This window comes from Podarcis muralis, chromosome 10 (assembly GCF_964188315.1).
Source record: "Podarcis muralis chromosome 10, rPodMur119.hap1.1, whole genome shotgun sequence".
Taxonomy (NCBI): Eukaryota; Metazoa; Chordata; class Lepidosauria; order Squamata; family Lacertidae; genus Podarcis; species Podarcis muralis.
The window spans coordinates 5252455-5277578 of NC_135664.1; the positions used below are offsets into that span (position 1 = coordinate 5252455).

Consider the following 25124-nt stretch of genomic DNA (forward strand, 5'->3'; position numbering starts at 1 on the left):
CAGGGTCCTTTAACTTTACCTTTTTAAGGGGCATGGGACTGTGCACATCACCTCTGCCCCTAGGATCTGCATGCATACCAGGCCTACCCCCAACTTTCCTGTATTAAGCTGGAAGGGGTTTTCTGAAGGGGTTTTCTAAGTGTGTTAAGTTGAGGCAGAATTCCCAATTGCAGGGAGGCTTCTAAGTCCAGGGTGGAGACAGTGCACAGGAAACACTGGGGGCAGGGGTGGTGCATGCATCCCCCCTCCATGAGTTTAAAACTGTCATGCCTGAAGTGGGCTATCTTTGGATCATTCACCCAATTCAGCTCTGGTTCCAGATCAAAGAAAGTGATGTGCACATCTTGCCTCCCATTCAGAGGGAATACAGAGCAGATCAGCTACAACTTCACTCAAACGTGCAGGGAAAATATGCCCAATTCATCAAGTGATGCACATAGGGAGGCCTACCTGCAATTACAGCTCTCCTTTGATAGATCAGTCTTTTTCTGAGCAAAAAATGTTTCCTTGTAAAATGCCTAAAATAGCCCTTCTCTACTTTGCTTTCATGCTAACATCTATTCAGTCTGCTAAATGCATCAAAACAGAGAGCTGCCCGATATCTTATCTGGTTCTATTTTTGTGCATGATTGTAGCAAAGAAAATAAACAGTCATCTTCTGATGCCCTCGCCCACATCTTTTATGGATCTGACATCATTGCAAATTCCGTGAGAGTTGACCAAAGAAAGATAAAGCTTCCTGTTGAATGCCATAATAATCAAATTTTCAGACCGTGTGCACAGGATTGCACAGGGAAAAGATGTCCTATTTATAGAAATGACCTTGAGTGTCTTTACCGGCAGGCATCTCTATAGGCAAACAATGCTTTGCTCCTGCTCTCTCTCTGATTGATCTGACTGTTTTTCATTATCAAAGAGCACTTCTAAAGTCTTATACAACAGCCAAGCACACCTGGATAAAACCTAGTCTAATCAACCTAATGTTTTTAAAAGGGATGAAGATAAGAAGAAATTGAGGTCAAGGCTTAAACATTTCCATCATCGCGAACTCACAGCTGGAACTGAGCAAATCTTGTCTTGCCAGATCCTGGTCATGAAGAGGTTTTGCAACCCAGGATTCTGAGCAGATTCCCAAGGGCAGCAAAGAGGCGTCATCTTAAGTCAAACTCAAACAAGAGACCTTTTTAAAAAAAAGTTGGAGGGGCTAAAGCTGGGTGGTAAAGCACGTCCTTTGCTTGCAGAAAGTTCAGAGTTTGATTCCTGGCCTTTGCAGTGCAAGGATAAGGCAACAGGTAATAGTAAATATCTCTGTCTCTGTGGAGGCCTTGGGCAGCTGCCGCCAGCTGATATGACATTCTAGAGCAGCCATTATGCGATTGTGCATTCCTAGCCAGGAGATGCTATCGATTGTCTGCAATAGTTAAAGGTAAAGGTACCCCTGCCCGTACGGGCCAGTCGTGTCCGACTCTAGGGTTGTGCGCTCATCTCACTTAAGAGGCCGGGAGCCAGCGCTGTCCGAAGACACTTCCAGGTCACGTGGCCAGCATGACGAAGCTGCTCTGACAAGCCAGCACCAGCGCAGCACACGGAAACGCCATTTACCTTCCCGCTATAAAGCGGTACCTATTTATCTACTTGCACTTAAGGGTGCTTTCGAACTGCTAGGTGGGCAGGAGCTGGGACCGAAAGACGGGAGCTCACCCCGCCGCGGGGATTCGAACCGCCGACCATGCGATCGGCAAGTCCTAGACACTGAGGTTTTACCCACAGCGCCACCCGCGTCCCTCTGCAATAGTTACGTGCTTCATATTGTCATGATGCAGGTAGGGGAAGAACTTTATGAGCATCAGCACATACCAGACATTTGACAGTCTAGGTCAACACAGAATCTACTATGATTAGGACTGGTGCATGCCAAATACTTCCAGCTCCACCTATGAAGAATTAGCTCTCTTTTGTAATTGCATTGGTAGCCAGATGTGTGAGTTCAGAAACTATGATGGAAGGTCTTGCAATGGGTGAAAGCACCAGTCTAGAGTGAAATAAGAATGAGAAAGATGATCCAAAGTATAACAGTGGCTCAGACAAATGGGTTCTGCTGAAGGAGTTCTGCTAAAATAGACTTCTCAGCAATGCAAGATAAAGAAGGCATGGCCTACCACAAAGTTCCAGTGTGTATTTACATGCAAAATTGAGACATACACAGTGTTGTTTTCTTGCACTCTTAACAAATCTAGGCCCATCAAGCCACAAAGGCTTGAAGCTGACACGTGCTTATGCTGTTGTATGGGCTGGCTTGCTGCACTGAGGTAGTAAGATGCTTTCTGATGAGGTGCTGAAAGTGCACAAACTTATAGGGCACATCTAAAACGGACATCTGGACAAGGTCTTCAGCACAACTTGCAGAATGTGATTTCTGCATTCAAGTCACTCCAAATCTAATGTCTATGTGGGATGCAACCTTTTCTTCCAACATGAAAATATGTGTCAAGTTGCAAATCTCATTGAACTCAGTGGGATTTCCTGCTAACCATTTCACTCATTTATTAAAATTCTATCCTGCCCGAACGAACATGGGGCAGCAATGAGCAAAACATAATCAAATAGTAAAAACATCGACTTTTTTTAAAAAAAAGTCACCTCTCATAGCTAATATTATTCAAGGATGCCAGGAACAGGATTTTTCAGTCATCAAATACCTGGGTGAACAGGAATGTTTTTAAATTCCTCCTGAATGTTAATAATGACAGATGCTGGGGAAGGGATTCCACAAATGGGGAACTATCACAACAAGCATTCAGTTGCAAAACAAACAAATTTCAGTGAAGATGATGTACATATGAACAACATGCGTATGGATCTAAGTCCTTGAGCCTGAAATCATGATTTTTACATCTACTAATTTGCAGCCTTAACATTTAAAAAAGCCTTTTTGCTGGAAATAAAGCATTATATACTTTTTAATTTTATTTTACCAGAGCTGTGACTGTCTACAAAACATGCAATAATAGATACTCAAGTAAGGATGAAGTCTGTTCCCTCTTTCTTGGGAGTAAGCCCTATTGAGCTCAATGGCACTCACTTCCGAGTAGAAAAAAGTTGATGGTGCAGTCAATGTGCAAAGCTTCCACCTATGGGCTTGGCTTATGGAAAGACAGAAAAAGATTTCAAATAAAAATGCTATAGCCCAATACTCAAAATAAATGGCACAACTTTCATAAATTAGAATAACAAAAAAGCCTGCATTGCAATAGTTGAAAGCCCATTAAAAAGAAAGAATTCACCAGAAACAGAAATACTCAAGTTGTGGTTTTTGCTTTGACTTCATCCATAGCTAATATCCTTGAGTGCATTTCACTGGACCACCGTTAAATATTTTATTGGCTTGCATAAACACTTACCAGAGTACTGTTTCCAGAGCTGGCATTTGCTTTTATGAATATTTTTCTTGAATGGCTGCTTCAAAAAACTGAGGACATTTTATATTAAGTCTGCTTTGAATTTCTTGCACCCTACAAGAGTGACTATTGCAGAAACATTCAGTGAATATCTTTCTATATGCACCTGGAAGATCCATGCTTTTCAAATGTTAACAGTGCACCAAATGTTCACACACACCAACTTGCGACTCCCCAACCTACCCAAACATTTGTCTCTTTTCAGGCCTCCTCCTAAGCAAGCTCTGCTTTTTCAGCAACTTCCCTTCAATGCTTCTTCCCATGACCACTGTGATCCTGGTCAACCAAGGATGACTGAGTAAGCATGATAATGGCAAAGCACTGCACAGCATATAAGATTTGGTGCTTTGATGCCACCCCTGAAGGCAAACAAAGCAAAAATAATGCCTCCAGCAAAAGCAGTGCTTCCTGCATCACATTACCTTCACTCTGAATTGTCTGGGGGTGGTGGAGAAGCAAGATTACAGCCTGAATGGGAGGAATGCCAATGCCTTGATCATCAAAGCTAGACCAAGCAAATGCTTCCACCCAAGTCTGCCTCCCTCCGATTAAAATGTTTTCCAACCATGTCATATAAAACGAATGAACACTCCTGCTCATTTTTTCTACAAAGGCTTTACAGAAAACTGTCTCTGATATATTTCTTCTCCTGAGTAGCTGGATCCCCAGTAGATGAAGACATTACAGCTCAGTTTCTATCAATACAATTGCAAAGGTGAAAGCCATACAAATCACTTGAATGACAGATGCTGTGCAAAGCAAGCTGAAAAGAGATGTGACTGGTACTCACTCAGCTACACCCCATCTTTACATGGTCACAAATACTTTCTGACTATTTGGTGGGCAGCATGGGAGTATTTAACAACTACAACACAGCACAAAATCAGTTCTGAGGCAAACTGAAATTAGAACACTTTTGGCAAGCTCACATAGCCTAATGGCACGATAGTCAGTAATGTTACTTAAATAATTCTTCAAAATCACTCATACTGGGATAATGATAGGTAAGTCATCTATAGTCATGCAGGCCTGTGAGTATTCAGATGATTACTATATAGCGTCTCCTGAATATCACTGCTCAATCTGTGAGGCCGTTTCAGTCTTTTCACACACTCTTGCAGATCCAGTTGTTGGTATGTGTCCTATTAAGGGACATAGGGTCACAGATATTGGAAAGTGGTCACTTTCTGTTCGTTCTAATACTTCCAAGTGTTCACAAATGTGAATAATGAAGACTATAATTTTGTTGCTAGTTCTTCCCCATGTTTGTTCAAATAAGTGTACTGACCTTTAGATATGTCTACAGAACTACCGTGAAGAGTAAATAAATTAGGTTGGGATACGAATTCCAACAATTTCAGGCCCCGTGCGTTAAATTTCTTATCCAAAGAACAATGTGAGGTTAGGAAGATACCTTCTAAGCCTAAAGGGAATCCTCCGCAGTTGCTCCAATTGGGGCATAAAATCCCCACCAAGGACTACAGATTGATTGAACTGCTCCACAGTAGGGTTGTTAGATCTGACCAAACCTTGGCTGTCAGTGTCAGATTATAAGTAGAGGGGAGGTAGACATTTATATGGAAAAGAAAGATTCTTAGGTGTGGAGAGAATAGTAACAAGTGTAACCAGTGGTTTTGCAATTCATCAAAGCAATTGCCATTAAGATATACTTATCTTTCCAAAACAGCATTTGAACTTACTCAAACTTTTATTTTGTTTGCACTTCACTTATGGTTACAGAAGGCTTTTCACTAGTTGTGCTCAATGAAAAAATATTTCTTTTGACAAGGCACAAATAACTTAAATTGAACTTTTCTTGTAGTTTAATCTTGTTTTAAAAAACTGCAGTAATGTACAAAATCTAATACTAAGGATATAGATACATTTACTACCAAATACTTCAGTGACAGAATTAAATGAATCAAGCACGATGATGCACAACTGTCGGAGTACACAAACCACTTTTTGGGATGCTAATACTTCAAGTCTGTTTAGACTTGTTCCGTCCATTTCCACCATTTCACTGCCATTTTGTTTTCTCTAGTAAACTTGTGCTTTCAAGCACATGTACACTGCCCTGAGTTTCTTAGAGGAAAGGCAGGATGCAAATGGGATTTACACCAATAATTTAAATATTCCCCAGAATGGAACATGGATGGCAAGGTGACAATTTAGATCAATACTGGAAAACAGTAGAGATCTTGTTATGTTTGGACTAAACCCTTCCGAACATAACACTAAACAGGACCAGGTTCAGAGTTTTGTTTGATTTGGACAGGGGAGAGAGGAATACGCAGAAACATGGAACACATTCTCTGTGGGAAATCTACCAACATACCAAAAGAAAACAATATTTGCAACTTGGCTACATCAATATTTTAGGTGACAGAATGATAGAGAAAGCCAAGTCAACGTTTATTTACAAAGCTCCTTATTTCATGTTTATGTGTGTTTAGAAATCTGTATAGACATTACAATCAGCCTTGTAGCATAAAGCAATGTAAAATATAGCTGCAATTCAAAGTAACCTTTTAGTTATCAGTAAGGCACAACACAGTAAGTTGAGCCTGTTTTTGAGACTCCTCCCGTAGCAGCTCTAACTGCTAAAAAGGCAGGCCATAATGGTTTGCCTCTTTGGGAGCAGAAGCAAATGATGATGAAACCTCCATGGAATCTACACAGGCAAGGATTCAAAGCTCCCTGTGCAGTGCACTCCCTGTGCACTCATACATGGGGACTTGCCAGCTTCTCCCTTCTACCAGGAGCACTCTATGCTCCACAAATGTAACTCTGAAGGTCGGAGGCCCTCAAAAACAGCACCTGCAAATAAGGAACCTGCTGCCATAAGGGAAGGAAAAAGATGCCACATCTTGTCCCCTTGTGTGGATGGAAGTGCCTTGCACCTGTGTATGGGCCTCTATGGATCCCAGTAACTCTGCATGTTACTGTATGACACAAATGATACTTGTTGGACACTATTTTCTTTCTGAAAGCATGCCAAAACCCCTATTTGCATATGTATTTCAATTACAATGGATAATGTGCCCACTGCTCTGAATGAAAAATTATTTTGCGTTTAAAAAAGTTGGCATTAAGCTTTCATGGAACACACATTAAAAGCAGGCGGCCATTCCCCTGAGAAAAGGCAAAGAAAATTTACATTGGTAAAACTGCATGAGGCTTGAAATGTTCATTTCCATCTCTTGAATGGTATACACTGCAAATTCTACTCAGAGTACACTCGGTGAAGTTAATAAACATGACTATCTTAGGTTCATTCAATTCAGTGAGTCTTCTCCGAGTAAGACTTGGTTGAACACAACTCCTTGATTTTAATTCAAATACCTTTTCTTTTAGTATGTCTCACGAGACACACAAGCTAAAAGGAACCAATAAAATATAAAACAAGTAAACAAATATGCTTCCATCCAGGGAGACACAATCAATGCTATGGATTTAGCTATGGCAGAAGGAAATCTAGAATGTATTGGGCATGTACTTTCTGAGGATCGTGATTCTACATGCTGAATCACAGCAAGAATTCTCCTCTAACGGTTAAAACATTTGGCATAGAAGTATGCAAGATGGGAGAATGGCTTGTTTGCTGTAAATCTGAAATGTTCAAAAGTGGTTCTCTAAAAGTTTGGGAGAAAATAACTCAGGAAAATCCATTGGGGCATTTCTTATTTAATCCTGAGCAAGTGTAAATGATCCTATCATCAAGAAAAAGCCTACTATGCTAATTACAGGGGCATAAATAAAATCTAAGAACAACTATGTCACATGTATTATATGGGAAATTAAGGGTTTATGGGTGTTTTTTTAAAAAAAGATTTGTTTGAATAATGAAAAATCTAAAAGAGAAAACATTTTCTCCTACAGAAAAAGCAGTCCTTAAAACATGAAAATTCTACGGGATGCATTAAAATATTTGTTCAATGTTTACATAAACAACACACAGTCACACATAAACAGACAATCATTGTGTGTTGATTGTTATTCAACACGATTTAAATCTATACAACAAACATAAATAAAACTGTTTAAACAAGCTAGTACAATATTGGTCTGGCCAATGCTTTTTCATGTTACCACATAAACCTGTAGATTTGAATTTTATGCTTCAACCTAATCAAGACCAGGAAAATCAGATTACATAAACAAAAACATAGGGTGGTAGCCAATGTTAGTCATTCTCAGAGTAGATTTGTTGAAATCAATAAATTTAAGTCCAATAATTTCAGAGTGTCTAGTCTGAGTATGACTTAAGTATCACTCATGAACATATTTATGGTCTAAAAAAATGAAGTTGTGACTCATTTGGTTAATGCAAAAAAGGGTACAATTTGATATAAATGTTTAGAACAAACCACAGTCTTTTAGGTTATTCTTTATGATAACATCAGTTACAGCATCAAAGACAAACTGAACATTCTTAGTATCTGTAGCACATGTGAAGTGAGTATAAATTTCCTTTGTGTCTTTTCTTTTGTTCAGGTCCTCAAATTGACACTGGATATATGCAGCTGCCTCTTCATATGTATTTGATCCTAAAAAAAAAAGATGAAATGCACAAACAAAATTCTAAAACAGAAGATTGTAGCACATGCTTTATAACAACAGGGACAACAGAAAGATTGGCTAATTTTCATCTGGCTTATTTGAAAGATCATCTTTATACCTGCTCAGGTAACACCATTAAGAATCTAATAACATCAGCTCTAGTAACTTCAAAGTTTAATTCATCTCCTCCGTCTTCTAATGTGATTTAAGCTAATACCTATCAAGAATAGTCTTTTTATATGGCAAACAGATCTCTCTTTACCTTAGAAAGGGCAACATTCAGAAACTAATGGGGAAACATTTCAATCTTCAAAAGTGGCAATTCTACAGCAAACACATTTCCAAAAGGGACTATAGGATGAAATTGCAGAATTAGAACTCAACTAGAATGTTGAACTAAGATGATGATTTTCTATCCCACAACAGTAATTTAGCAATGTTAAGATCACCGTTGTCAACAAAATATTGACATTGTTACTGAGCTTATTTTGCATATTTAATTTTCAATTGAACTGTATGAATGTAAATTTCTATTTCATGACATCTGACCCAATGCTTCCCCCCCCTTTTTGTATGTGTGTCTTCTAATATGAATAGATCAATATTTATTTATTAAATTTATATACTGTCCTTCACCCACAGACCTCAGGATGGTTCACAACATAAAAATACATTCTAAAAGCACAAAATGCATGATAAAAACAGGAACAAAACTAAAAAAAACTTCCTGTAGCCAAGGAAGTGGGTTTTAGTCCACAAAAGAATTGTCATAGTAGTCTTGTTAGTTTTTAAGGAGCTAAAGAACTCTGGGGAAAAAATATCCAATATTGTGCAGATAGACATCTGAATGCACAATGCAGCCCGCTACTTTCTTCATTCCTCTCCCCAAATCAGCTCTAGAGGATCTCTCAACCCTCCAGTGAACATCTGGGATTGTTTGTGTGAGGGGCTGCAGGAAGAGGAAGGGACATTCTGGTTCTGCCAGCAGAAGTCCATTTCACTAATGGGTGGTCAATCCCAGGATGTCACACTTTGTTTTTTACTTATGCATAGTAAATGGTAGAAAAACTGTAAAATTTAATTATTTCTAGGATGCTTAATACATACCAGGGGTGACTAATCCCTGGCTTGGAGCCTGCATCAGGCCCTGCTGATTTCAGTAGTAAAAAGAAACAAAAATTAAAGTAGACATGCTACTGTTGTAAGTTTAAACTTCTCAGCCCAGTCTAGCAGCCTGATGGGCATACAAATCACTTCTTCCCCGATCGTCATATATATCATTTGATGAGCAAGGTGGGGAAATAACTGCCCTCTCTGAGGGATGGGCTGTGTGCCTTTGTATGTGTGCATAAGTGTGGGTGTTTGTGAGAGCATCTGGTGGCCATACCCACTGGAGGTATGTGGCCGCTGAAGGGTCAAACCCTTGGCTCTAAAAATGTTAGCCAAGCCTAAAACCATTCAGAGGATTAACTTGTAAAACAAATAAACTCTAGCAGATCTAAGGTGCAATCCTGTTTACTCAGAAATAAGCCACTCAGTGTTCAATGGTGCATATTAGGATTATTGCTTAAATCACTAACAGTTTTTACACTTATCCTTATCTGGCATAGCATTTTTCAGAACATAAAGTTCTCTCTGAATCATAGACTTTGACTTAAAACTTCTAAAGTGAGATATGTCATTTGAAATAGGCAAAAAGAAGAAGAATGCTTGAAGAGATCTACATGAATTATATCACTGCAGATTTATTTATTTTTTTGTCATCTGTAGATAAGAACCCTGAAATAAGAATTTGGTAGTGAAGATTTAGCCTGAATAAATTTGGATTATCTGAGATATTGCTGTGGCAGTCAAAAACACGAATCGTAAGCAGTCATTATAAACTTGTTTATAAAATTTGTATATTGCCTTCCTGCTAAGTAATGTACAAAGTAACCTTCCTTGCCACACTTGTTCATCTAACATTATTTTTCAAACATTCTACTGTCACAGAAAACTTCCCATTTCATCTCTTCTGGTGCTCCACCTCCCAGGTTGCTACCATGAAGCTCCTGCACGTTGCAAAGAATTCTGAGTCATGGTCTATAGTTCACATAGTTTTTGATGGGGCACTGCAACAGGATACCTGGGCTTACCACTGCTCTGCCTTAATTGAGAGTATACACAATAATAAAGTCCATACTTCCTTACAGCTGTGCACTAAAGTATAAATCTGTCACTATTACTTTTCTCCTCACTACGGAGTCCCTGAATGAGCTGCTAGAGAGAGATAGAATTTCTTGAAAGAGTTTGATAAGCACTGCTTTTTCATATAAGAATTTGGTTCATTATTATTATTACTTTGAAGCATCTCTTTTTCTGGGTATTGAACAAAAAACACAATGCAGTCTCCGTCCTCAGGCTTACAAACAAATCAAATTTTCAAGCATTGATTATACAGACTGCAGATAATATCCTCATTTAATCAGACAGCAAAACAATACCGATTATTAGAATACTACACTACTTTTTGTAAAAGGTTAGAGTGGGCTATATGAGCTGCACAGTGAAAGTCTCTGACTTACAGTAATCTGGTACTTATTCACAAGTATGGTTTTCTCAACTGTTATAACCTAAGGTATCAGATCAATACATTCTCTTCTCTATTTCAGTTTTTGTTTCTTTTGGAAATAAAATGGTAAATACCTGGATATTCTGGGTAGCAAATAGTGAGGGGACTCCTTTTGATTTTTTCTTCAAAAAGATCCTTCTTATTTAAGAAGAGGATAATGGAAGTGTCTGTAAACCATTTATTGTTGCAGATACTGTCAAATAATTTCATGCTTTCATGCATCCTATTCTGCAATGGAGAAATATGATATATAAGTTTAGCCCCCTCTCTCCTACCCAATGAAATCCAAAAAGCCTACATCATGGGGGGGTTTTTTTGAAGCTTGTGTGTCAGGACATTTTACAAGTTACTGAACTCTCCAGGAGGACATTGGATTAGATGAAGAAGGGCAAACTAATACTTTCTAATGGATGATTATATGTTTCAGGCAACGGCCTCTATCACTCCAAAGTTAAACACTTTGAAATTCCATTTATATGTTTAATTCTCCCACTGGAATTAAATGGGCGCCTAAATCTTAATTTACAGTAACTTTTTTTCTATATTCTTGGAGACTTGCACATTTTGCTTTCAGTGGGATCTGACTCTGGAAAAGATTGCATTACCAGTTTACAAAATCTATAAACCATCATCTGCTTAGACACGGTGATTACCCCACTCACATTCCCTATCTAATTATGATAAATAACAGGACAGTATTTAATTTAGAAGTTTCGCAGAATACAGGGGCTCCTTCCACGATTAGCTTTGGTGGGTAAGAGCTGATGCTACGTGCTCTCGCTTCTGCAGCACACAATAGTTTTGGAGGATCCATAAAATATAGGAAGAACCCGTTACATGCCTTTTTCCATGCAGAGGAAACTGAGCAGTGCTGACATTGTTGAGTCTGTGTAGGTGACCTAAATTGTCCAGTATTACAAAAGTGGCACAGGAAGCTCATATGCTGTAACAGATCTCATGCTGCTGTCATTGTCAGAAGGGGACCTAGGACTACTGTGTAACACAAAGAGCTGTACTAACTGGGGTGGGCCTGGCCTACCTAATGTTCCTTGTTTCAAAGTGGGTTTACTTGCCATTTCCTCATCTTCAGCAAGGACCAAATCATAATCACTCAGTGCAACACAAAAAATTATGGCTGTTACTCCCTCAAAGCAGTGAATCCATTTTTTCCGTTCTGATCTTTGGCCCCCAACATCAAACATCCTGGAAAAAAATGAAAAAAATGTGAATGATTATTTTGAGATGGGATTTCCCCCCAAATTCAAGAATGATTCTTCTGATTAGGTCAAATGTAGCTGAAGATGTAGGCTATTGCAATTTTAGCCTCCAAATTTGCCTCCAAACACTGTTATGTGGGAGCAAAATTTAACCAGATAACATTTTAAATTACAGGGTTCTATGGTCATTAATGCAGATTATTAATAAATCCACATTTTAGAATATGAGCCGAAGAGTATCATCACAGTAATACTACATATACCTGCCTACAGAGCAGCACCATATTTGCCTGCAGTTTTCTCTAATCTTACCTGACAATTACATATGTCCTCGCCTCTCTTCCTCAGATGTTAACACCAGGAAAGAGAGACGGAAGGGATTGAAACCAATCACTGGGAAATGGGTTGGAAAGTTAGTTGTGTAACTGATGTGCTGTGCAGCTTAGTGCCCTCTTATTATATCACATTCAAATGCAATGATTTTTTTCAGATTGCTTTATAAAGATTGCTAAGTAAATTCTCTAATGTAACCCACCCCTCCTTCTCCTGCAGAGCAGCAATACAAAATGAATATGAAAATTATAAGATTCATGCATTCATTGGTTTTTTTTGGACATAACAAAGAATTATAAATTATGAAGAGCAAACTGAAAAATGGCATGTTATAGAAGTTAAGAATATCCAGCAAAGAAAGTAGGAATTAGAAGAAACTCTTGGAAAAGAGAACTGTTAATATATCTCTTTGCTTGATTTAGAATGCCTCAGAACAGATAGTAGGATTTTTCCAATGGACACCAGGAAAGTATCTACATTTGTAAAATGCAAGTAGCATTTACTCTTTGAAAATATTAACATTTTATACAAAATAGTTACACAAAATATATACATATCATATTTCCTGAGATTACTCACTTAAAATGGAGATCCTTGAAAGTAAAATGAGTTTCCACTATTCCTGTGGTTTTCACTCTAGTCCTGAGGACATCCTGCTGTGTCGGGATATAGCTAGTCTGGGCTATCCTGTCCAAGTCATTCAAGTAGCTAGAAGTATTTTTTTCATGTATAAAATAAAAATAAAAATCAGCCGCTTGATACTTAAGCATAACATGCAATTTAAAACAAATGACATGGACAGTAAATACCAACTTCATGCTACTCAGGTATTGGTAGGGTACAGATAAATTATGGGCAGTTTCGAATAACTCTATTCTACACCACCTGACACATTTACAGTAGCAAATTTTTTACCTTTTCAGAAGTGATTTAAAAACATGATTTAACAAGTAAATAAACTCAACAACACTCGCAGTAAAATCCTATGAATGTGTACTCAGAGACAAGTCCAACTGTAGTCAGTGGGGTTTCCTCCCAAGTAAGAATGCACACAACCTAAAACTGTAATCTTACACACACTTGGTGGGCAGCTCCACCAAACCTAGTAGAACTCGCTTTTGAGCAGATATAGAATTGAGCTATAAGGTTACATTCATATATATGTTCACTTTCTTCAGGGAAAGTCCCACCGACATCAGTGGGATTCACTTTTAAGTACAATCGGTAGGATAGTGATTATAACCTCAGAAGGAATAAATATGTTAGATGAAATGCTAACAGGAAATTAAACTAAATGTTGATTTACCAATTAATTAAATCTAAGGTTGATTCTACATGTAAAAACCCATTGGAAAAAATAAGGCTGATTTCATACACATTCTGGCTTACCTAAAATCATGTGGAGATGGCAAGAAATACTATTTGCTTTATTAAGTTTGCAGAATATGTGTAGTATGTAATAGTAGATTAAAAGCAAGGTTATGTTTATTTTACCACCTTGCCAGGTTAATCTGACTCCACTATCCATGTGTAGCCCTTTTGTTAGTAAATATAACCTATGGATTTTGCTATCTTATATTGCATACGTGTGTGTGTGTGTGTGTGTGTGTGTGTGTAATGTTTGTATAAATATGTATTGGAGTTATTTAACATTATCAATAGGTCTACTCAGAGTATAAACGATGTTGAATACTGTATTACCCTATGCATATATGTATAAAATGACAACTTCAGAATATTGTGATTATTTCTATCCTGGCAAAGTTGACAGCAATTCATCATAGACTGACAGTACTATTAATTTTAGATGTATTTCATCTATTTGGCAACATCTTTTTTTAAAAAACAGCAACACTATACTGGAAATAAAATGTACTGCTATATTTTGCTCAGCTAGTTTAGGCATTTAATCAGAAATATAGTGATAAGAATGTGCTCATCTCAAAATCTCTTTGGACTTTTTTTTTTACGAGTCCCTCATTGTATCCCTCGCTTGCTGCTTCTCTTTTCAGCAACAAAATGAATTTGGCAAGTGTGCCATCACAGCAACACTGGTTCTTGTTTTAAGCTTACTATGCTGCTGAGTCATTAAGCTGATACTCTCTTGATCTGTTGAAACAAGCTTGAACGCCACTGTCTCTCCACAGTCTCTTGATAACTCCAGCAAGTTCTGCTGTCATAAAGCCTTCCTCTGCTGATCCAGCAAGAACGAAGAGTTGACGAGCATCATCCTGTTAAAAAAGAAACAAAAACTGCGAAGGTTCCCAGAAACTCTATTCAGCTTTCAAACTGTCATAATAGCAAAACAGCTGTTTACTTTTCTACAAAGTTGACAATCAATTCACATAAAGAAAATTAAAGAAAAAACATTAACGTCTGTATTACAAGAAAGCTTTTTTAAAGAAAATGGGGATTTCCAAAATGTCAAAAAATTGTAGAGTTGGAAGGTACCCCAAGGGTCATCTAGTCCAACCCCCTGCAATGCAGGAATCTCAGCTAAAGCATCCATGACAGAGGGCCATCTAGCCTCTGCTTAAAAACCTCCAAGGAAGGAGAGTCCACAACCTCCTGAAGGAGTCTGCTCCACTGCTGAACATTTCTTACTATCGGAAAGTTCTTTCTGATGTTTAGTTGGAATCTTCTTCCTTGTAACTTAAAGCCATTGGTTTGAGTCCTACCCCCCAGGGTAGGAAAAAACAAGCTTGTTCCATCTTCCATGTGACAGCCTTTGAGATATTTGAAGATGGCCATCCTATCTCCTCTTTTCCCAGCCTAAACATACCCAGTTCCTTCAACCATTCCTCATAACACTTGGCTTCCAGACCCTTGATCATCTTGGTTGCACTCCTCTGCACACATTCCAGCTTGTCAAAATTCTTCTTACATTGTGGTGCCCAAAATTGGACACTGTATTCCAGTTGTGGTCTGACCAAGGCAGAATAGAGTGGTACTACTGCTTCCCTTAATCTGGACACCATACTTCTGTTAATGCAGCCAAATTATTTAATATACTACTTCTTGAAAGCTTTATACAACCATCTGATACAAGTTGACTTTCGAGGAGAGGTAGGGAACCTGTGACCTAGCAGGTGTTATTGGACTCCCAAACGCCCCAGCAATCATGGTCAAAAGTCACAGATGACAGGAGATGTACTCTAATGGCATCTAACTGGCTTCTTCCACCTTGTTTAGGCATGAAGGGGGACAGATTCTTTGTCCTGCCTTAAATTTTCCACAGGTCTTGAAATTAACTGACTTTATTTTCATCTAGTATTTTACTTCTTTCACCCATGCCAAGATTTTGGGATATGAAAACTTGCCCTATTTTGCAAGCTGACTCCTTGTCCAGTCAGATAAGATGTGTTGAAAGAAAAAGATTAACTATTTCACATATAACAAAGTTCACTAATTCTTGTAAATGGATTTCAGAAGTACAGCAATGAAAGCGAAAATTAAGTAAGGAGTACATCGATGCTTACAGCTCTGGCAGAATCCCCAAAATCTATCTTCAACCTCCCCATTGCTCTAATGATAGCAATAATGGATTGAATTGTATTACTGTAGACAACAGCTTTATACTGTTTACATTCTTCTTCTGAATAACCAGCTTCATGGATAATCCTAAAAAAGAAAGAAAAATCAGTCTTTGTTTTAACTAAAAGTCATCTATTAACTTTGTTTTCACTCCTAAAACATACTTACTTCATTTGTTTGACAATTGTGCTTTTTCCTGATTCACCAGCTCCTATGAAAAACAACACCCAAAACATTGTTAACCAAAAGCCTGTTGCTCATTCCATATATCAGCACTTTTCAAGCTTTATTTCCACTGAGGTTGAGAGGTTGTGCAAACAAAATATCAGTAATAGTAGTCCACATTCCTTTTAAAAAACCAAAATAGTTTGTCCACCACTAGTGATCTTCACTTGCAAAGCCCAGCTATAGGAAACTATGGAGAGCATTCTATGTTGGTGTCTCAATTCATGCATCAGGCCTAAGCAGGCCTTGCCAGCACACTATACAAACTGTAGAATACAATGCAATGTTTGGAAATCAGTGTGAAACTGATTGTGGTAAGTTTGAATTCTGTTAAATGTGTTTTACAACATTTTATGTGTGGAACATTTTTAAATCCCTTTTTTCTGTATATTTGGGAGTTTCAATTACTTATATTAACAATTTCATCATTAGGAAAAACAAGTGGAATTTGTACAAATACTAAAAGTGTATCCCTAGGAACACTCCTGTTAAACAGGTCATCTGGTCATACCCCCCCCCCCCCCAGAAATCTGAAAGAGGCCAATTCTCTCTCCCCGTTTCCCATTTCTCTGTTCCAACTGCATGGTTCTGGGACGCTCCTTCCGTGTTTATTACATTGTTTGGAGGAGAGTAGCCCTTTTAGGAATTTTTAAATTATTGGAATGTCTGCCTATCTCAGGGTTCCCATGAGCCTGTTGATACTGCCCTCTTGTCAGAGAATCTGTTCTGATTCCTAGACTCAGTACTCAACACACTAGAGTTTGCTATTAATGGAAATAATGAAATTTACACCACCTCTGCCATTAAAACAATGGCATTAAATCTGCACATACAAAAACCAAGTTACTAAGTAAAGGTTTAACCTATTGGCAATCTCTCTCCACACACCCCACCACACATTATTATGGTTATTAACAGTTTCTTTTCACATTTACACCATAATCTGGAAGATACTTCCTGGAAGATAATATTCCAACCTGGGTGTGAGTCAGGAATATAACTCGAGAGCCAGGATAATTCAAAATACCAAAGAATGAACACAAAACAAGAGGAGATCACCATCGTACAGGCTAGAGGTGCCTGGCTGCTTGCTACCAGAGGTAGGTAAACTACTGGGAACATGGCAAGCTTCATATTCCAATATATCATTCTAGGAAGCTGCCTTATACTGAGCAAAGACTGTGGCTCCATTTTGCTCAGTAGCCTGGAGACACCAGAAATTGAAGCTGGGATCTTCTTCATGCAGAACATATGTTCTGTTACCAAGTTACAGTCACTGCCTGAACAGACATAAGAAACAATTGTATTGCTACAATATTTAAATGTGAACATCCACACACAACTATTCCAATATATGTTAAAGTTGTTGGAGAGAAGTATTTTAGTACTTTAATTTTTTTCACTAAATTTCAACTAAATTAATGATTTATAAAACTAAGAGATCTTACTATCAGTTCTGAGATTTCGTGAATTTGAACAGAAGAGGTAAACAATTGTTCTAACCCACCCTGGGACCTTGCAGTAAAGCACAGGTAAGATATTGAATAAAAACATATATAACTCTATGGATTCCAATTATGCTCCCTTCTCATGAATGCATCTTACTGATGAAATCACATTAAAAACTTGGAGTGCACTCCTGCTTCTTTCCTTTGAAGCTGGGTCATCTAACATCATGATGACATCAGGTAATTGACAGGTGAGCGGCCCAACAGGAGGAAGATGCACAAGTCTGATACTTGCTTCCAAACCAGAGACAGCCTTCCAAAATCAGGCTACTCAGGGACAGACAAAGTGATGTTCTGCAAATGTTGTTGGACTATCATACTTGTTTGTTGGCCATTCTGCTAGGGAATTATGGCAGTCTAACATCTGGGGAGCACCACACTGGTTACTCTGGGCTGCTGATTAAGCTTGGGGTGAAACTAGTATTTTGTACCTAAGCACCATTTGAAGGAGATGGTTCCAGTAAACAAAACAGAACAGAAAACACTGCAAGCCCGAAGTCTGTCCACACCAGGTTTTTCCCATGAATTACTTCACCACTTAAGAAAAATTATGCGGCTATATTCAAATTCACTGGGATGATTTCATCACATGTTTCCATCCTGGCTTACCAGGGATGTTTTCTTTCTAGTGAATCAAAGATAAATGTAGCAGATTTCAGTATGAAGTGTATGTGTGACATGTGTGTATGTGGGGGGTACCCTTAAAGAGCTCTAATCCCCAAGGAAGATGGACTTGTTAAATTTCTCTGGAAAGTGTAGCTGTGTTGTCAGGGGAATAGGGGTCTCCTAACAATTCTCAGCACCCTTAACAAACTACAGTTCCCAGGATTCCCAGGATTGGGGAAAATAATGATGGTTAAAGTTGCTTCCTAATATGCCAAGATCAAAAATCATGTTTTTTTGAAATGTGAATTATCAAAAACAATTATCAAAAAGTTCCAGTTACAGATGGGTAGCCGTGTTGGTCTGCCATAGTCAAAACAAAAAAAATTCCTTCCAGTAGCACCTTAAAGACCAACTAAGTTAGTTCTTGGTATGAGCTTTCGTGTGCATGCACACTAAGAAGTGTGCATGCACACGAAAGCTCATACCAAGAACTAACTTAGTTGGTCTTTAAGGTGCTACTGGAAGGAATTTTTTTTTGTTTTAATTATCAAAAAGCAAGTCTCTATAGCTGTACCATTAAGATAAAAATTAGTGGAAGACAATAGATTAATGTAGTATCACAAAATGTAAAAAAAGTTGATACAGCTTCATTACATCTCTAGGAAGACCATCCAGCCACATACCAAAATATCAAGTACACTACTTATTTCAAACCACAAAGCATAAAGCATAAAGCACTACTCATTTCAAACCACAAAGCATAAAATTGCTTCCTATTGTTATTCAAGATCATATTCTTTTTAATTTTATGCAATTTCATGCAGAAATATTGTTTCTCTTTTTAAAAATCTTCGCTTTAAAAAACTATCAGACTATCTCAAAAATCAAATATAAGCCCCATTCTATTCTAATTTCCAAATTATCTGCCGCACATTTCATCTATATCACTTTCAGGACCTTGGGCATTTAATAACCCACACATTTCCATAGATCTTTTTTGTTATATTAACTTTGCCATCAGATTTTGGTTGGATCCTTCTGTAGTCGTATCCAATAACATACTAATATAGTGCCCTATTGTCCTTAATTAAATCAATATACAGACAGCTATTTAACAAGTAAGAGTAGTTACTGGTTGACTTAACAAATATATCTGTAAGCGAAGTTACTGGTTGACTTAACAAATATATTTGTAAGAGAAGTTACTGGTTGACTTAACAAATATATTTTCAAGTCTGAATTATTTTACGGTACTTGTGTTCCTGTTCGCTTCAATTTGAACTCCTCATTCTGTTACCTGGAAACCAGTTTGCATTTACATTGAACACATTTGTCTTTTCAGAAGGCTGCAAACAAACATATGGGCCTATTTAATGGAGAATGAGTATTGTGGGTCGGAGGTGGAATCACTGAAAAATCACATCAGTGTTGCAACTGAGAAAAGAAGAACCTTAGTTCCTGTTAAACCATGATACTGTGACCACATATTTGCGTGTTTTAAATTAAATCAGAAACTAACACCCCCAAGTAATTCACATTAGGAAGGAGTGCTATTAGTACCCTATTACACAGGGTAAAAGGTAAAGGGACCCCTGACCATTAGGTCGTCGCGGACTCTAGGGTTGCGGCGCTCATCTTGCTTTACTGGCCAAGGGAGCCGGCATACAGCTGAGAGCCCTCTCCCACTTCATAGAGCCTGCTAGGCTCCTTGATATACTCGGGAGCTTAGGGCAATGAAACAACCTGGAAAACTGCTTGCATGCAAGTGAAGAAAAACTCTAGTTGAATGCTATCGAACACTAGTGAGGGCTCATTGTTGAGCCTAACTAGTGACAGTGAAGGCAAAAAGGCGGCATACTTTCCTGCCTCCATTGCATCCTTATTATGTCATCCGGCAGACGTTTTCTGGGAAGTGTGGGGTCTTTTACAGACTGGCTCGAAGGAGCCGGTAGCTCACCATGACTTGTTTGGAAAGCATTTTGAGGGTAAAATTGCTTGCATCCACAGCTCGCCTGGCACCCTCATTACATATCTTTAAGCCTCTTCAACCAGGTTTTTGGCTGCTTGATCTATGGTCTTTTAAATGGGTCTGGGGAGGTGGTGAAGCTTCATATATGAGAAAATGTGTACAGACCGCCTCAAAGCTGCTGAGGGGTGTCGCCTGGTGAGTGTCCCAAGGGCCAGATAAAGAGTCCTGGAGGGATGTGTTTAGCCCCTGGGCCTGAGGTCCTAATTTACAGTAATTCTGAAATATGGTTAAGCATGAGATTTGGCATACTTTGAATGAAAGGAACTTCCATGATAATATTCCATACACTTTGAACTGTTTTCAACAGTAATTTATTACAATGATTTGTAAACTGTAGTCCTTGTATGCTTTCAGGCATCCATTATTATTGTTGTTATTGTTATTATTAGTTAAATTTCTATACTGCCCTTCATCTGAGGATCACAGGGCAGTTTACAATATAAAAACACAAAAATGCATACCACAGTAATGAACAAAAACAATACCCCCCACCCACCCCCGTAGTTTAAAATGCCATGGGTTGTTTAATTAGCTAAAGGCTTGGAAAAGGAATGTTTTTGTCTGGTGCCTAAAAATATGTAACAAAGGCACCAGGTGAGCCTCCCTGGGGAGAGCCACCCAGAGTAGCTGGGAAAACCCAGCCAAATGGGTGGGGTATAAATAAAAATTATTATTATTATTCTGTAAGCAGGGAGCCACCAAAGAAAAGGCCCACTCTTGCGTTGCTGTCCTCCATATTAAGCAGTATAAATAATAGAAGAAAATCGCAAACTCCTTTTTCAGCACAGAAAGAATTTCACTAAACAGGAGTAACTTGGGCAACAATTCTAGCCCAAGTTACCTAGAAGCCCCACTGAATTCAATGGAATTCACACTAGAAGACATAGGAAATGAGAGCTGGACCATAAAGAAGGCTGATCGCCAAAGAATTGATGCTTTTGAATTATGGTGCTGGAGGAGACTCTTGAGAGTCCCATGGACTGCAAGACCTCTCCATTTTGAAGGAAATCAGTCCTGAGTGCTCACTGGAAGGACAGGTCCTGAAGCTGAGGCTCCAATACTTTGGCCACCTAATGAGAAGAGAAAACTCCCTGGAAAAGACCCTGATGTTGGAAAAGATTGAGGGCAGGAGGAGAAGGGGACAACAGAGGACGAGATGGTTGGACAGTGTTCTCAAAGCTACAAACATGAGTTTGATCAAACTGCGGGAGGCAGTGGAAGACAGGAGTGCCTGGCATGCTCTGGTCCATGGGGTCACGAAGATTTGGACACAACTGAACAAGTAAACAACAACAACAACATGGTTTCTAAGACACAAATCAGAGCACTCACAGTTCGTATCTCACTTCTACCATTAGTTCATGGCATGTCCTTAGGCAAACTACTCTACTGGATGCAACCAAAAACCTCCTCCATCTGCAATGTGGAGATAGGGTTTACCCACAGAATAGTTTACATCATTTACATGTTTGTTGAACTGTTAACTGCCAACCTAGCAGTTGAAAAGCATACCAGCGCGAGTAGATAAATAGGTACCACTGCAGCGGGAAGATAAATGGCGTTTCCATGTGCTCTGGCTTCCGTCATGGTGTCCTGTTGCGCCAGAAGCACTTTGGTCATGCTGGCCACATGACCCAGAAAGCTGTCTGTGGACAAACACCAGCTCCCTCAGCCTGAAAGCAGAGATAAGTGCCGCACCCCATAGTCAAATCCTTTACCTTTTACCTTACAATATATTATATGTGAAGTGTTTTGAATGCATGAAAACATTATATAAATGCCTATTATATTGCGCAAACTGTGGGTAATCACAATTAAATACGTAGCCTAACAAAATTAAGGGTAGAGTTCCATCAGCACAAGCATTTATCTGCCATATGAAACAACCTCTCAACCTGGTGTGATGTTGCAGCAGTTCTAAACCTCCAGAGCAGATTTGACAAAGGAATGGGGGGAAGGAGGGAACCCCATTGTGCTACTGGGAGTCCTTACACTGGCTTCTGCAAGTGCATCAGGTGAGTTGAATCTGGCCCTAAGTGTCAAAATATGGAAATATAGGCAAACCAGAACAGTATTTAGTTAAATGAGGAATTGCAGCGCAAATTAAGACTTTTATTTGTTTAATCTGTATCACTCTCCTATTCCATCCTCGTAACTTGAAAGTGACCGGCTTTTAAAATACCCTATTTGAATACTGTAGATACGTATATATGCAGAACAACCCTATGCATATTTATTCAGTTCCAGTGAATTCAATGGGATGTACTTCCAGGTAAGATTGTAACCTTATGCACTCACATGCAGGAGCGAGACGCACTTCTTGGTAAATATGAATATCATGCTATAATTCTATGCACACTTACCTAAGGGGAGGGGCTGTAACTCAGTAGTAGAGCACATGCTTTGCATGCAGAAGGAGCCAAGGCCAATCCCTTGCATGGCATCTTGATACAGGGCTGAGAAAAAATCCTGTCTGAAAATTTGGGAAGTTGACACTATCAGTGTTGACAATATTGAGCTAAAAGGACTAATGGTAGGATTTAGTATAAAGCAGCTTCCATTGTTCTTATGTACCTAGGTGACAGTCCCATTGAAGTCACTTCTGAATAAATGTAGCCATAAATGCATAGTCAATCAGGCTAAAAAGGCCACAATAGCCAATGACAATTTTCCTAGACCACAGATATCACATCACTTCAGCATAGAATGTACTATTGGGCTGCAATATAAAGGATAAATATATTTGTATTTATCACACATGACAGATTTACACACTTTTATCAACACATAAACAATATCAATATAGGAAAACTAGCATGCACGAAAGTGCTCTGAAATGCAGTAAGTTATCCATGGTGTGCAGGACAGGGGAATACGTATGAAAAATAAGCAGCGCAAGCTTTATTATCTGGTATAAACTTTCATAAGCAACAGCCTAATGCAGCAACACACATTTCTGGAACGGGGGTGGGGCACCCAAGTATTTTCCTTCCATATTAAACAACAGAAAATATTAAGTATAGTAAACTACTGTAAAGTTTTCCAGATGCACCTTATTTAGAATGATTTTCATCGAACACCAGTACTGTACCCCAAACTAACTTAAGCTCCATAGTGTGTATGTGGACTTGTTTACTTTAGGGAGGGGTGTTTTCATTTAGCAATCCTAAGCCATTTCTTATTCCTGACATCAGTCATCCAACTATTCTAAGAAATTTACAGCTCAAGCCCATGAACATTCCCATCCTATTCGCCAAGAGAAAGTCCCACAGACAGGATTTTCACATTCAGGTCTGAATTGCAGCCTTCATGCTAGGAGCATTTCACCTACACAGCCCTGTAGTTATGCTTTTGCCATCAACAGAAGCAGACCATTCAGGCAAACAATAGGAGCCCAAGTGACAGACTGCAGTAAGGGCTACAAATATGGTACCCCGAGAAATATGGCTTCGTTCAACTGAAAATGCCTTTACAGCTGACCACAGATCTCTCAACACAGAGGTGTTCTATCTTACCAACACTTTAACCACCACCACCCCAATCACAATTAGGATGCTCAGAAGGCAAATTCCTTCCCCTGCACCTTTCAGCTGAGATCAAGAGGCTGATAACTTGTTAACTGGCAGGGCAAAAAGTGGCAGGCGAGGCCGAGGGTGCGATCTGGAGGAGGAAGCCTCAACCCTTTCAGCCTTGCAAGCCCTTACTGGAGAGCGAGTCCCACCAAGCTCAGCAAGGCTGACTTCTGAGTAGACAGGCGTGGGGCTGCCCTGTCAGTGCTGCAGAGGAGGGAGGAACGTGACCTGACACGCAACTGATCATTCACACGGGGCTAAAACAGCGCCGTGTTTTCCTGCCGTGGAGAATTCAATTTCTGGGCAAGGCTGCGGGGAGAGAGCAGCAAAGCGAGAGAGAAGCAGCCTCCTCACCCAAGAGCAGCAGCTTGACTTCGCGGGCCGCCTTCTCGCCATCCTCCCTCAGGTTCCTGTCGATCATCTTGCTCCTCTCCACCGCCGCCTTGTCCTCGGCGCTCAGCGTGCAGCCCATCTCGAAGGGGCTTCGGCTTCTTCCAAAAAACACCGAGGGAAGGGAAATCTCCTTTGTCTTCAGTCTCAGAAGAGGAAGAAAGCGGCGGCCCCGCGGCTGGGATGGGGAGGGAAAAGCCCCTCGGGGAAAGACGGAGGCGCCTGAGGCGGTTTCCTGCAAGCGTCTTAATAATATCCAAGGCTCGGGCGGCAGCGGCGAACTAAGGCGCTCGTCAAAACAAAAAGCCGCCAGGCGCCTTCCTCCTCAGAAGCCCACTTCAATGGCTCTGCCTCAGTTTCCCCCCGCCAAGGCGGGACGATGCCGAAGCCGCGCGGGCAGCCAAGACGCTCCCAGGCAGGCGCGGCCGCCTCTGCTCCCCTCGCCAAGCCAGCCGAGAGCGGGGCCTCGTGCGCGCGCGTCCCCCCCAACCCGACGGAACTGTTGAGCTTCGCTCGGTTGGCGCGTGCACGCGAACACCTCCCCTGCCTCTCTCTCTTTCTCTCTCTCGTTTTAAGAAAAGGTGGGGAGGGAGAGCGGGCGTGAGGTGCGCATGTGCAGGACTGGGCGTGGCGGCGTCGGGGGATAATTAGCATTGGGGCGGGTGGTAGTCCGGGGAGGGGAGCAGCCCGTCGGTGGGCGGGGGGGGCTGCGCGTGACGTCAGCGCGCGCGATGTTTAAATAAATGCGCCGCGCGGCGCGGCAGTTGGGACGGCCAACGGCTCTGGGGTGGCTGAGGCGGGGAAGGGAAGGGAAGGGAAGGGAAGGGAAGGGGCGGGCCGGGCCGGGCCGGGCCGGGCGCTGAGGTGGCGGTGGAGACTGTTAGTAGCGAGGGGCGCCATTGAAGGGCAAGTCTTGGGAGAGTTAGGGGGCGGCAGCTCTTGAGGTGCCTGAATATTCATTAGGCTCCTGTGAGGACAAATGCTGGGGGTCTCCAGAAAGAGACGCCGGGGCGCTTGAAGGCTCTTCTGGAGAGTCTGCAGACCGAATTGGCTTGCGCTTTTTCTCCTGACGCGTTTC

General features: G+C 40.1%; 1 protein-coding gene across 4 annotated transcripts; it reads right to left on the bottom strand.

Moving 5' to 3' along the window:
- Positions 1 to 5147: 5147 nt before the first annotated feature.
- GNAI1 (G protein subunit alpha i1) lies at positions 5148 to 24521 on the bottom strand. 4 transcript variants are annotated; one of them, XM_077935734.1, is made up of 9 exons: positions 24011 to 24521; positions 22448 to 22557; positions 15885 to 15927; positions 15662 to 15803; positions 14256 to 14413; positions 12762 to 12890; positions 11706 to 11835; positions 10707 to 10860; positions 5148 to 8008 (listed from the first exon to the last, which is right to left on the bottom strand). In XM_077935734.1, the coding sequence occupies exons 2-9, from the start codon at positions 22521 to 22523 to the stop codon at positions 7818 to 7820; spliced, it is 1023 nt and encodes a 340-aa protein (XP_077791860.1). In that variant the 5' UTR covers positions 22524 to 22557; positions 24011 to 24521; the 3' UTR covers positions 5148 to 7817. The 4 variants fall into 4 exon arrangements, with proteins under 4 accessions (XP_077791860.1, XP_077791859.1, XP_028601616.2 ...); XM_077935733.1 differs by lacking the exon at positions 24011 to 24521 and adding an exon at positions 22659 to 23337; XM_028745783.2 differs by lacking the exon at positions 22448 to 22557 and having other exon boundaries at positions 24011 to 24519.
- Between the last annotated feature and the right edge of the window lie 603 nt (positions 24522 to 25124).

Bases quoted from the DNA above. Each gene is read 5' to 3' on its own strand.
- GNAI1 (XM_077935733.1), bottom strand. The intron at 12,891-14,255 runs GTAAGCTTAAAA...AAATACTTCTAG, and splicing joins CTTAATGACTCAGCAGCATA to CTACTTGAATGACTTGGACA. The intron at 11,836-12,761 runs GTGAGTAATCTC...ATTTTTTTCCAG, and splicing joins TTCAAGGATCTCCATTTTAA to GATGTTTGATGTTGGGGGCC.